The sequence below is a fragment of the Muscardinus avellanarius genome (genome assembly GCF_963383645.1).
Source record: "Muscardinus avellanarius genome assembly, chromosome: 3".
NCBI classification, from domain to species: domain Eukaryota; kingdom Metazoa; phylum Chordata; class Mammalia; order Rodentia; family Gliridae; genus Muscardinus; species Muscardinus avellanarius.
The window spans coordinates 122,218,172-122,231,731 of record NC_137788.1 but is presented as its reverse complement, the minus strand read 5'-3'; the positions used below and the strand labels follow the sequence as shown (position 1 = coordinate 122,231,731).

The window sequence follows — 13,560 nt, the reverse complement described above, 5'->3', positions numbered from 1 at the left end:
GTGATGTTGATGGCTCACTGATTTTTGGCTGCCTCCAGATCAACAGGAGTGTATGTCCTATAAGTCTCTAAGAGGCACTCAAGGAACACAGCTGGAGATTTGTTTTTACCCTGCACAACCTAACTTTAGACAAATTTGTGGGGTGCCTTGCAGCTGCCCAGAGATCCCCCAGTAGAAGCTGGCAATAGACCTTTAGTTCCTTCAGTTGTGTTTAATCCCACTGGGGCCAGGAAGAGGGGAAGGCCTGCTCAATTGGAGAGGGTCCACTGTATGCCTCCTGTTGTCCCCAAGAACCCACTTCCTTGCTTCCCTCGTGATGCGGTCTCTCCTCTGTCCAGTTATATAAGTCACTAGTCAAAAAAGGCTACTATACCATAAAAACTTTACCTCTTTTGTCTGGGAGCTCTATAACTCCAAGGGGAAGGGCTTGAGTCGCAGGGTGAGAGCTCCCGGAGGCCTCAAAAGATGAAACCGCATAGGGGAGGATTATGGTGGGGAGTAGGGTAGGATGGAGAGAGGGATTGCTGCTGCAAGAGGTGGTGACAGGGTAGGGACCGTTACCACGGGGGTGGGTGGAGAGAGAGACCATTGCCGATCAGGGTCAAGAACTGAAGAGGTTGGGTTGGGGGGCACAGAGGGATGGGAAGGTCAAAAGGGACTTGAGCCACTTGGGCAGCTCACTAATAGCCATCATTTAGGGAACTTGGCCAGGATGTCTGTGGTGGCCAAAGATGACATTGTGGGTCCTGAAAACGAGACAGGGGTCCAAAGAGCCCTCAGAAGGCCAACCTGTACCAAAAGTGGGCCATTCCTGAGAATAGTATTTATGAAAGTTTTCAAGGCTCACTTTCAGTCTTCATGATTGTGTTCTCGGGTCCCAAGGGTGGCATTCAGACTCAAGACCTGTGCGCTCTGGGGCCGGGATCCCTGCTCACCAGGCTGGCCAGGGGGCTGCTGGGCCACTGTGGCTGACTCCCTGCTTCCGTTCCCCTGACCCATGGTTGCCTCAGCTCCCCGCCCACCCACTTTCCTGGCTGGGGCTTACAGCCTGCCCGGCACTCTGGCCCAGTCCTTGTCCCCTCTTAAATGCCAATTACTCATACCTATTATGCTATCCCATAAATCCCTTAAGCTTTCTGCATCCCTTTCACTCCTTTTCCCCCTCCAACTGTATATTTCCAAGTAGTTTGTCTTTGAGTCCACATATTTCTGCTACTTTATCAACTGATCCTGTTTTTTTTCATTTATACTTTTAAAATAATTTTAATCTCTGATACATTTCTGAATTTTTTTCCTCCATTGATGTTTACTGAGCTTTATTAAGACAACTATTTTGAACGTTTTGTTGGGGAATTTCCAGCTGTCTTCCACATATTGTGGGCAGATCATCTTGTTGTTTCCAAGCCTATGATTGCTGTGGCCATTGCAGCTTTAGGGGTGCCTTGACCCCAGGACCACCATAGCTTGTTCAGTATGTACTAGAATCCTACGACCTCCTAAACTGAGGCAGCACTTAAGGGCTCAATGCAGTAAAACCCAACACTGGGGAGACGTAGGTCTAGACTTTACACCAGCATACCCACCCTAGGACCTTATGGGAACCCATGGCCACTGCAAGACAGATTCAAATGCCAGCCCACATCCCTGCTAGCCAACTCAGCATCCTTAGATTATTACAAACTTTAGTGGCAGGAAGGCCTCAGTAACTGACACTCTACCAGTCAGGAGGAGTGTGAAAGAGCCCCTCCATTCCCATAATGCTCCATCTGCTTCCTGAACATAAAATATTTTTAAGTGTGTGGTTATATAAAAACTCAAAAAAGGCCTAGTAGATCATAAGAGAGAGTAAAATTCTTGTTGCTTTATTTTGCAAAATATTTCTTTTTTCAGTAATAGTTACATATCAGAATAATGTCAGTTTTGTATTCCTACATCTAAACATGGAATTTGTAATTTCACAAATATTTCTCTTACTTATGAAGAGTGAAATAATTGAAACAGTTAAAACTTCTTTAAGTTAAATAAAATGGAAATCAACCACGCATTGACATAGCGACTAATTAAAGTAGAACATTTATGAATTTCCCCAATCAAGTACCTTCATAAATTCTTCTTCAGTGAAAGATAGCATCTTGGCAGCTTCGATATGCATCTGTTAAAAAATCAGTTTTGTCTGGTTTAATATTGAGTAGACCACAGAACAACAGGAAATTTAGAAAAGTGTTATCAAATTAAAAGTTCTACTGTAGAAACATGTATTCTAATTCCAGTAAGCATGGTATTTGGTTATTCCATTTAGCGACAAACCTGTTAAAGGAATAATGAAATAATTATTACTAATATCTAATAATAATAATTAATTTTAATAATTAATATCTAACCTTTATAAAAAGAAAAAGTGGGCCAGGTGTGGTGGCACATGCTTGTAATCCTAGCATTTGGGAGGTTGAGACAGGAGAATCACAGGTTTCACAGGCAGCCTCAGCTACTTAGTGAGGCCCTCTACAACTTAGACTCTGTTTCAAAATATAGAATGAAAAATAAAAATAGGGCTATGGGTCTAGCTCAGAGGTAGAATGCACCTGGGCTCAATCCCCAGTATTGCAAAAAAAAAAAAAAAAAGAGAGAGGGAAAGTGGGAGAACCAGATGACTTCGTTTCGGGCCACCCCCCACGTCCCCTGATACCATCCTGCGATGGTATAAGGCTGAAACTATATTCTTTATTTCTATCTTTGTAATAATAAACTCACTTAAATCTTCAGCAAGAGTTCGGACTAGTGTATATCTATCCTAAGTCTGGACAAGGACCGGCGTTTACAGGAACAGTTTCTGGGAGCCTAACAGAGGTCCCCAGGAACAGTTCTCCCCCCAAAACCATAATAGTTTGGCTCCCACACGGGGCTCTGTCTTTGGAGCCAACGGCAGTTCTAGCCGACAGTGGTCTTAATACCACTGCACCCAAAAAGATGGGTAGAAGCTTTTGCTTGTATATCAGAAAAGGCCCAGGAGGTGGTAATAGTACTATTCCAAGAAATTATTCCCTGCTTTGGAGCTCCCCACTCATTACAGAGTGACAATGGACCAGGGTTCAAATCAGAAGTCACTCAAGGTATCTGGCATCAACTCATGGATACATCATACCAGGATTAAAAGTTGGACAGCAGAAGACCCGTCATGGGCTCCTGCTTTGACCTCTGAAGCTGCAGAGACCACCCCAAAATATTCCTGCGACCCACTAGAGGGACTCAGACTTCTTTTTAAAAAGACATCTCCCAATAAGTAGTCACAATTAATTGGGGGCAATTTAGTATGTCCCTTTCCCCATAAGAATTCCACAGGTTTCTCCTGGACTTTGCTCAAGAGCTCACTTTGTTCCCTTGTGGCCCCTTAATTACAGCCTCTAGCTATAGCAGTGACACAGTGGCGATAGGGAATTCTTTAATTTTACATTGCTGGACAAATGGCAATTTCCCATAGGACTCATAGTATGCGTAAAAGATTAAAAAACAATATTTTTGTATACTGCTCATCAGTCAAGATTTAAAAATTTAACAAATCAGTCAAAGCCTTCTAATACAAATTTCTCTATTTTACTGTCTCAAGCCACTCTAATGGCACCTATAGGTGCATTAAAATTCAAAAGCAGTACCCTAATGATATATGAAGGATCATCTGAAATCTTTATTCAAATTACCCCAAAGCCTATTTCAGGTCTCCACAGTACTAATTTCTGGATTCACATGGAAAAAAATATACTAAATACATCCCACTTTTGTATGTTTAAGCCTAAGTAAGCAAAACAGGTTTTAACTTCTCATTTAATTGGTGTAGGCCTAACAGAACAGGATATCAAAAGACAAATAAACCTTAATGTAACATCCCTTTTAGGTTTTCATGGCTATAATTCTCATAGAAAAGTTCAAATGGTGGGAGACCCCATTCCAACCTCAGTAATTGTCCTGGGAGACTGATTATATGTGGGACCCATGCCATATAATCTCAAATGCAATCATACTACAGACAGTCTGGTCCCAGCATCAGACTTACATCTCCCCTTAGGCTGGTCAGTTTTCTGTTTTAATTTTTCTTATTCCATCATCCCTAAAGGGTTCCAAGGCTGCTGCTCTGTTGGTAAACTCAAGATGATTTTACCCACTCCACCATTATCCCCCAATTTACGAGTTGTGGGAAGCCATTAAGATTTTCCCCTAAAAGAATATTTCTGACTCAGCTGATTGTCCTTTGCCCAGAGTCAATAAGGTTTGGAGTTACGGAAAGTTCAAAGTAAAAGGGCCGAGAGAAGATCAGGTGGTGATGGCATGAGGGTATTGATTAACCTACCTGTAATGTATGTGCTTTGGATTGGTCTGTATTGTATTCCAGTGGTGATAGTACAAGAATATTGGTTGACCTATAGCTGTATAAATAACCCAGGAGTGGAGAGGCTGGGGGAGAGAGATGATATTGACCCAGAAGTAGGTGTCGGCCAGTAGGTTGGCCCAATAGAGAATACTGACCCAGGAGTAGGGGTCAACCAGTAGAGATATTGACCAAGGAGCAGGGGACAGTCAGTAGAAATAGTAGGCTGGTGAACCCCCCCCCCACGTTAGAATTAAAAAATTCTCGGAATCAAATTCTAAGAGTTGAATTCTTCATCCTCACACCTCTCTTCAGAACCCATACTTTTGCCGGCTGGCTCCAGCGATGAGTCACTTGTTCCCTTCCTTCTTTACCCCTTGATTGTAATGATAATTTACATCTTTGGTCCCCAAGCCTTGTTGCAGGGTTATCTCTCACTTTACTAGCCATCCCTGGATTAATGTTAGGTGCCTATATACGAATTAATCAACTCGCCTCTTTATTCACTAAGACAGTTAATGACTCAGCCTTAGCTTTGGCAGCTATCAATACTGAACGTGGCTAAGTACAGCAAGCCACTCTAGAAAACAGAGCAACAATTGATTATTTGCTCTTGCTTGATCATATAGGGTGTCAAGAATTCCCTGGAATGTGTTGTTTTAACATCACTGATAATTCATAAAAGGTAACCAGTTTAATATCAGACATGCAAGAACAATTAAAACATATTCAACAATGTGAAGGTTTATTTTTATATGGTTCATCATGGATGACATGGCTTATGCCCTTTGTAACTCCCCTTCTCATTCTCTTTTTCATTTTGCTTTTTGGGCCATGCATGCTAAACTGTATTGTGAGTTTTGTTTCTCATAGGCTTGAATCTTTCAACTTCAGATGCTGTTATAAATGGAACCAAAGATGAAGATTTATCAAAGCCCTTTGGATGGCCATAGAGACTCAAGACACTCACCCATCTGACTCTCTCAAAGCCAAACTGCTTGCATGCACCCTAAAGCCAGAGCACCCCACTTCGTCCCTGTTCAGCTCAAAGCAGTTAATGAATAAGTTGGCACCTTATTCCTTTGCTATGGGTGTATGCAAGTAGTAAAAATGCGGGGGGTGAGCTTATGTTAATTGTTAATAAGAGCTGTAAGAATCAAAATGTATTTCCTATGTTTACCTTTGGCCTGACAGGTGTCAGGAAGTTACTAGGAAGGGGGGGATGTACCAGTATTAGGGAATGGCTTAAAAATATTCAAAAAAAGTTTTGGTACTAATATATATCAAAAATTGGTTTATCAAAAGTGGGGTTCGAAAGGTAAAAAGAGAAGCAGTAAGGGCCGGGTACTGCTAGGCACTCAGGTAGCTATTATAATGCAAAGTACCCTCACTAAAAGAAATTAGCAAGTGGATAGAGCTTTGGGACCTAAGACCTTTACATTCTAAAAGCACTCAAGAAGCTGTTATAATACAAAGTACCCTCAGTAAAAGTAATTAGCAAATGGATAGAGGGTTGGGACCTGGGACCTTCACATTCTAAAAGCACTCAGGTAGCTGTTATAATGCAAACTACCCTCACTAAAAGTAATTAGCAAGTGGATAGAGGGGTTGGGTCCTAGGACCTTCACATTCTAAAAACAGATTTACATAATAGATGGCATCTGGCAAAAGCTAAGAGTTCCCCAAAAGTGTGGGTGGAGGGTACTGACCTTTGTAAAAAGGGGAGCAGATACCACGTGGCCCCTGACCTTGTGAATCATTCTGATACTAACAAAGAAATCTAGAACAAAAGACCTGCCCCCGGAGATGGAGGGATCTAGATGGGTCAGAAGATTACTGGTATAAAATGCTCTGGGTCCAAAAGCCTCTGGCAACTTCCTTTCAGTCCACTCCCCTATACCATCCTGCTGGAACTATCTTCTTTATTTCTGTCTTTGTAATAATAAACTCATTTAAATCTTCAAAAAAAAAGAAGAAAGTTGGAGAACCATGAATTCTTACAAACTGTTTAGAGCAAAGAACAATAGTGATTCAGAATCAGTATTCACTCTTTAAGGTGTAAGGAAGAGTAACCCCCTAAATTAATAGCCATTGTTGTATATGATATAGTATGGGTACTTCCCAACTATTGAAAGTATTTATCAATCCTATTTCCCATACTATTATATTTCACAGATGAAATTATCTATTTGCTTTGATGATATACTATATATGTATATAATCATATGTATATTAAATGATTTCATGTATGTATTCATTTTATTTAGATAAAATTTTGTGTTTAATGATCTCTAAATAAAAAACAAAGTAAAAATGCTAAATATTTTAGTAGAAAGGTCCAGACAGTATCTGTGAATTAACTTTCATTTTAAGATAGACTCACCTTCTGTCTTTTTAAAACATCAATTAATTTTAATTGTTTCTTGAACCCTATCATTAGTTCTCCTTTTTGTTTTTCTAGCTTCTTGTTTTCTGACTTTAACACTTCTATTTTTTTGTGCTCTTCATCTGCTATATCCTAAAAGAGGAAAAGAAAACACATAAATTTTTCAGTGTTTAATGGAAAGCATTAGAAAGACTATCATCACCTAGCAGTAAAAAATAAAATATTAAAATTATGTACATAATAATTTCTTTGCATAATGAAATTATTTGACAGCTTTTAATCACTATCAGGTCTCTCCTATTTAAAACATGTTTTTAAAATTACTCAGTTCTAACTTCAGTAATGTCAAATTAACTTGTATTGAATATACTCACCTGATAGTAATATCTATAAACTTTGGACACAATTTAAAAAATGTATTTGAAAGCTTTCATGAGTAGTCAGTAGTAAGTAGAAAAATGAAAGTAACAAGATCTTTGAAAGAATAAATGCATACTGGATGAGACCACATTCAACTAGCTTTTCCTGAGAGTACTTTCCAATTTATGGAGTTACAGGAATAAACCTCAAGCCATAAATAATCTTACTGGGCTGAGGAATAAGAAAGCAGTATTGCTAAGGTGATATAAATTTCAACATGGGAAATCCTAGAAAAAATATCCCTCAAAATCTACATCCTTGGTGAATCATGTACAGGTTGAAATCCCTAGGAACCTGTGAAAGGGAATAGGTTTACTTTAAAAAGCTAAGCAAAAATTCATCCACTTCCTCAGGCAAAAGAGACCAAGCAGATAATCTTGGTAAAACCAATTGAACTAGCTACTCAGAATTTGGACAATGCAGAAAAAAGATCAGTGAACTTTTTAAGACAGATCAGTAGAAGCTATTAAGTACAGAAACCCCTGTACTTAAAATGTTAAAGAAAATCATACCAATACAATAATAATGGGAGACTTCAACACCCCTCTGACACTATTAGACTGATCTTCTAGACAAAATTTGGTCATTAAAGATGCCTTAGACCTAAAAAACACCATTAATCAAATGGACTTGTTAGACACATATAGAATATTTCACCCAACTACGGCAGAGTTAACACTTTTCTCAGCTGCTCACTAAGCCTTCTCCAAAATCAATCACATCCTGGGCCACAAAGTGAGCACTAGCAAATTAAAAAAAATGTGACATACTTCTTTGTGTCTTTTCAGACCATAATGGAATGAAGTTAGAAATCAACTATAAGAAGACTCAGAGAAACCACATAAACATGTGGAAACTAAACACCATATTTCTAAATGAAGAATGGATAATAGAAGAAGTAAGGGGTGAAATCAAGACATTTCTAGAAAAAAATGAAAATAGAGATACAACATACCAAAACTTCTGGGACACTTTGAAGGCAGTATTAAGAGGAAAATTTATAGCACTGACTGTTCACATAAGAAAAACAGAAAATCAAATAAATAATCTGATGACACACCTTAAAGCCCTTGAGAAACAGGAACAATCTAACTGCAGAGCCGGTAGAAAACAGGAATTAAAATCAGAATGGAAATCAATTAAGTAGAGAATAAAAAAATCTACAAAAAAAATCAACAAAATCAAAAGCTAGTTTCTCAAAAAAAGATAGATAAACCTCTAGCCAACTTAACTAAAAAAAGAGAGAAAATCAACCCGAATTACAAAGATAAGAGATGAAAAGGGAGATATCACTACTGACAATATAGAAATTCAGAGGATTATCAGAAAGTACTTTGAAAAACTAAACTCCAAAAATATGGAATAGCTGGAGAAAATTGACAACTTTCTATATACATACAACCTTTCTAAACTGAGTCAAGAAGATATAGAAAATTTAAACCAACCAATAGCAATCAAAGAGATTGAAACAGCAATAAAGAGCTTACCATCAAAGAAAAGCCCAGGACCAGATGGTTTCCAAAGTGAATTTTATAAAAGCTTTATAGAAGAGATAATACCAAGACTCCTCAATCTATTTTGTGAAATAGAAAAAAATGGGACTTTCCCAAATACATTCTATGAAGCCAACATCACATTAATACCAAAACCAAATAAAGACACTTCAAAGAAGGAAAACTACAGGCCTATATCTTTGATGCGAATATTCTATATCTTGGATGTAAAACTCGCAACATGCACTCAAAACCACATCAAGAAAACCATACACCACGACCAGGTAGGGTTCATTCCAGGGATGCAAGGATGGTTCAACATATGAAAACAACAACAAAAATAACAACAACAAAAACCCCTCAGAATAGCCAAAATAGTTCTCAGCAACAAAAACCATGCAGGAAGAATCACAATACTTGACTTTAAACTACTATAAAGCCATTGTAATTTTTTTTTTAAAAAAGCATAGTTCTGGCACAAAAACAGATACATAGACCAATGAAACAGAATAGAAGACTCAGAAAAAAATCCACACACAGCCAATTGATTTTTGACAAAGAGGCCAAAAACATACACTGGAAGAAAGTCTGTTTGACAAATGGTGTTGGCAAAACCATAGGCAGAAAAACAGAAATAAATCCCACTTTCTCACCCTGAATAAGAGTCAATTCAAGATGAATCAAAGACTTGGAAATTAGACCAGAGACCTTGAGGCTCCTTGAAGAGGGCATAGGTCCAACACTGCAACACATAGGTACAGATAAAAACTTTCTCAACAAGACCCAAAGGCTCAAGAAACTAAAAGGTGAAACAATACATGGGATTGCATGAAACTGAAGAGCTTTTGAACAGCAAAGGAAACTGTTAAGAACTTCAATTGAGAGACAATAGAATGGGAGAAGATTTTTTTTTTTTTGACTTGAACACAGTATTTATTCACTAATTGTGTTTTGTTTCCTCACCTTATTCAGAAATCTGAGTGAGGATAATTCAACGTTCACATGTGAGAAATTATGCTAATACTTGCTTTTAAGGACCATGGATGACAGTGAATCAGCTAGCATACATTTATATGGAGCTTTAGAAAATAGTCTGACTTTCAAAGAAGTTATACTTTATCAAATAAATCATAAAGCTCCCCGAGTTCAAAGAAGAAAATTTCAGTTTTTCTTCCCACACAATAATTTGGTCTATTAAAAAGCAGTTGTGTGGGCAGAGTACTATAGAAATCTGGAATTAATTCCAATTTTATTTTTTTATTTTATTTTATTTTATTTTATTTTATTTTATTTTCAGTGTATTTTTTTAATTGGTGCACTGTATTCATACATCATAGTGGGATACATACTTTTGTAGACATACATGCACACATTGCCCAGTCAGCCCCCACCCGATCCCCACCCCATTCTCTCCCTATCCCCCCCTCCCATGCTTGGCTTAGTGATAGACATCTAGTATTATAGCAATTTATCCAAAATTAAAAATGATAATCTCACATAACAGTTTCATTTGTCTGATACCAAGCTTTTGATGACTTAAAGATAACATTTCAATATTTCTTTTTGCTTTCTTTCTTACCAGAGAATCTATTTTTTCTATTTTTTAGGTGAAACTATCATATATTTATATATTTATTTTTCAGAAAAAAAATTTATCCTAATATGGAATATGGACTCTAGGTACCCACAACGATCTTGAAAAAGAACAAAGCTAGAAGATATATATTTTCTGATTTCAAACCATATAAAGCTACAATAATTGAAACAGTGTAGTACTATTCTAAAGGCAGATATATAAACCATTGGGATTAAATAAAAGCCTAGACCTAAATTCTTCCCTATATTGTCAAGTTATTTTTGACAAGGTTTCCACGAACATTTGGTGGTAGAAATAATAATCTTTTAACTAAATATTCTTGAAAAATAATAATTACATGAAAAAGAATAAAATTGGACCCTTACCTAATCCCATATACAAATATTAACTCAAAATAGATAAAAGACCTAAATATAAATCTTAAGACTATAAACTTTTAGGAGAAAATCTGGGTCATAAAACCTCACAACATTGAAATTGGCAGTGATTTCTTGGTTATGATTTCAATGGCACAGGCAACAGAAGAGTATACAAACTCCCTAAAAAAATAAAAAAACATATTGTATATCCAAAGACAATGTAAACAGTTAAAAGTTACTAATAGAATGGGATAAAATATTTCCAAATGCTATATCTGAAGGTATATTAATATTCCAACTAGAAATCCTAAAAATTAACAACAATAAAGGCAAACAATACAATTTAGAGATAGGTAAAAGACTAACATAAATAATGAATCTCCACAGATAACCAATCTTATCTGTCTGTTGGATGGAAAATCTTGTTTCTCTAGTTCTGGAGTGTGTTACCTATTTCTTCTTTGTAGTTAATCTCTTTGAGTATTTTCTCTAGTGCTGGTTTTGAAGACATAAATTCCTTCAGTTTCTGTTTGTCATGGAAGCTTCATATTTCTCCATTTAATTTGATAGAAAGTTTTGCTGGGTAGGAAATTTTTGGCTGGAAGTTGTTTTCTTTCAGAACTGGGAATATGTTACTCCAAGCCCTTCTGGCTCTCATAACTTGGTTTGGGAAGTCTGGAGTGATTCTAATTGGTTTGCCTCTGAATGTCACTTGGCCCTTTGTTTTTGTTGCCTTTAAGATTCTCTGCTTGGCTTCCACATTGGTCATTTTGACAATTATGTGGCATGGGGATCCTCTTCTCCGATCCTGTCTAAAGGGAGTTCTATAAGTTTCCTGGACCTGTGTATCGACCTCTTGCTCTATGTCTGGAAAATTTTCTGCTATTACTTCCTTGAAGAGATTGTTGATCCCTTTGGTTTCACTTTCTTTTCCCTCCTCTATTCCAATTATTCTTAGGTTAGCTCTCTTAAAATGGGCCCATATTTCTTCAATATCAGATTCCTGCTGTCGGATATTTTTTCCTAGATTAGAAACTATGCGTTCATTTTTGGAATGATCATCTTCTAAGAGCGAGATTCTGTTCTCCATGTGTTCTAATCGGTTGTTTGTGCTTTGAATTGAGGCCTTTACTTCATTAATTGCATCCTTTATCTCTTTTTGGCTCTCTCTGAGTTCTTTTCGAAGCACCTCTATAATTTCTACAGTTATTTTCCTGATTTGATCTTCTAGAAATCTCTGATTTTCTGTTTTATCGGGTTCTGATGATGTGGGGTTGTGAGCATTCATTGCTCCAGTATTATTCCTCTTTCCCATGATTTCGGAAGTTTGTGCCTTCTCGGGGTTCTTCCCTTGGGTCACTATGACTTCACTTAAGGTGTTCTGGATCTCGAGTCAGTAGTATCTCAGACCCCACTACTCCTTTACTGGGTTGTATTACAGAGTCTCCGATCCAGAGAGTCGATAGAGGCTGCTTTTGACTGTGGGGGGTGCCAGGTTGCACGTTCTCCTATGGTGTGATATCACTGCCACCGCCCCTCTCCCACTGGGTCAAGTCCCAGTGAGTACAGTACTGGGATTTCTCCTCTGTGGCCTGCAATTTGACTCACTGTTCTTGAGTATGCAGATGTAGCTGTACTGAATTCGGTGAATTCGGTGCTGCTGCGGCCGGTGGCAATATGGCGCTGCTGCTACGCCCTCGGCTGTTGGGCTGGCGTTTTTTTTTCTTGGTTTTGATTTCCACTCTGAATCCCTGCAGCGTGTGCTGAGCTCAGCCACTGGGAGCTTTAGATGTCCTCTGCGCTGAGAAATCCCACCTGGCTGTTCCACAGCAGCTCCCCTCGGCTTGCTGTGGCCGTCCCGTGAATTCGCCGGTGCCGCCGGCAGTATGGCGCTGCTGCCGCGTCAGCTGCGTCCTCAGGCGTGAGGATCTCCTCTGTGGCTCTGTTCTCAGTCTGCTTTCTCTCTGGAGCCTGGTGATTTTTTTTGTTTCTCTGGTGATGTTGTTTTCTGGCTTTAAAAGGCGCTGATTTTGTGGTAATGGAGATTTGTTGTTAGCGGGGCTCTTAAGCCCCGCTTTTCTCGGTCGCCATCTTCCTGGAAGTCAGGAGAAGATTTTTGCCACCCACCTACTCCTCAGATAGAGAACTAATATCTAGAATATACAGAAAACTCAAGAAACTCAACACTAAGAAAACAAAACATCCAATAACAAAATGGGCAAGTGAACTAAATAAACACTTCACAAAAGAAGAAATTCAATTGGCCAATAAATACATTAAAAAAATGCTCAATATCATTGACAATCAGAGAGATGCAAATCAAAACTACCCTGAGATTTCACCTAACTCCAACTAGAATGGTAATTATTTAAAACACAAACAAATGCTGGCAAAGATGTGGAAAAGTGGGAACTCTAAAACATTGTTGGTGGGACTGCAAATTAGTGCAACCTCTTTAGAAAACAGTATGGAGGATCCTCAGAAGAATGGGAACGAACTTACCATTTGATCCAGCAATTCTACTCCTGGGTATATCTACCCAAAAGAAAGGAAACCAAACTGCCAAACTAATGCATGTGTATCTATGTTTATAGCTGCACAATTTACCATTGCCAAACTATGGAACCAGCTAAGATGTCCATCAATGATGAATGGATTACAAAACTGTGGGATATGTACACAATGGAATTCTACTCAGCCATAAAGAAAAACACAGTTACATCATTTACAGAGAAATGAATGGAACTGGAGGACATTATGCTGAGATTAGTTCAGTCACAAAAAAGAAGAAATTGAAATTGTATGTTTTCCCTAATACGTGAAAGCTGGGGAGAAATGGGTAACAGGAGGAACTCTAGATGAAGAAGGAGATCCTATAGAGGAGCGAATAAGGCAACTTAACTGAGGGGATGGGAGGAGGAAGAAGGAAACTCTCTAAAACACAT

At 38.3% G+C, this 13,560-nt stretch overlaps 1 protein-coding gene across 1 annotated transcript in view; it reads right to left on the bottom strand.

Annotated features, from left to right (window-relative positions):
- Positions 1-2,074: 2,074 nt before the first annotated feature.
- Positions 2,075-13,560, bottom strand: part of TEX9 (testis expressed 9) — a gene marked incomplete at both ends in the record, with an annotated part of 80,810 nt that continues 69,324 nt past the window's right edge. The window contains 2 exons of the mRNA XM_080692870.1: positions 2,075-2,152; positions 6,744-6,878. Of these exons, the coding sequence (XP_080548996.1) occupies positions 2,075-2,152; positions 6,744-6,878 (213 nt within the window). The remainder of the gene's footprint in view (positions 2,153-6,743; positions 6,879-13,560) is intronic.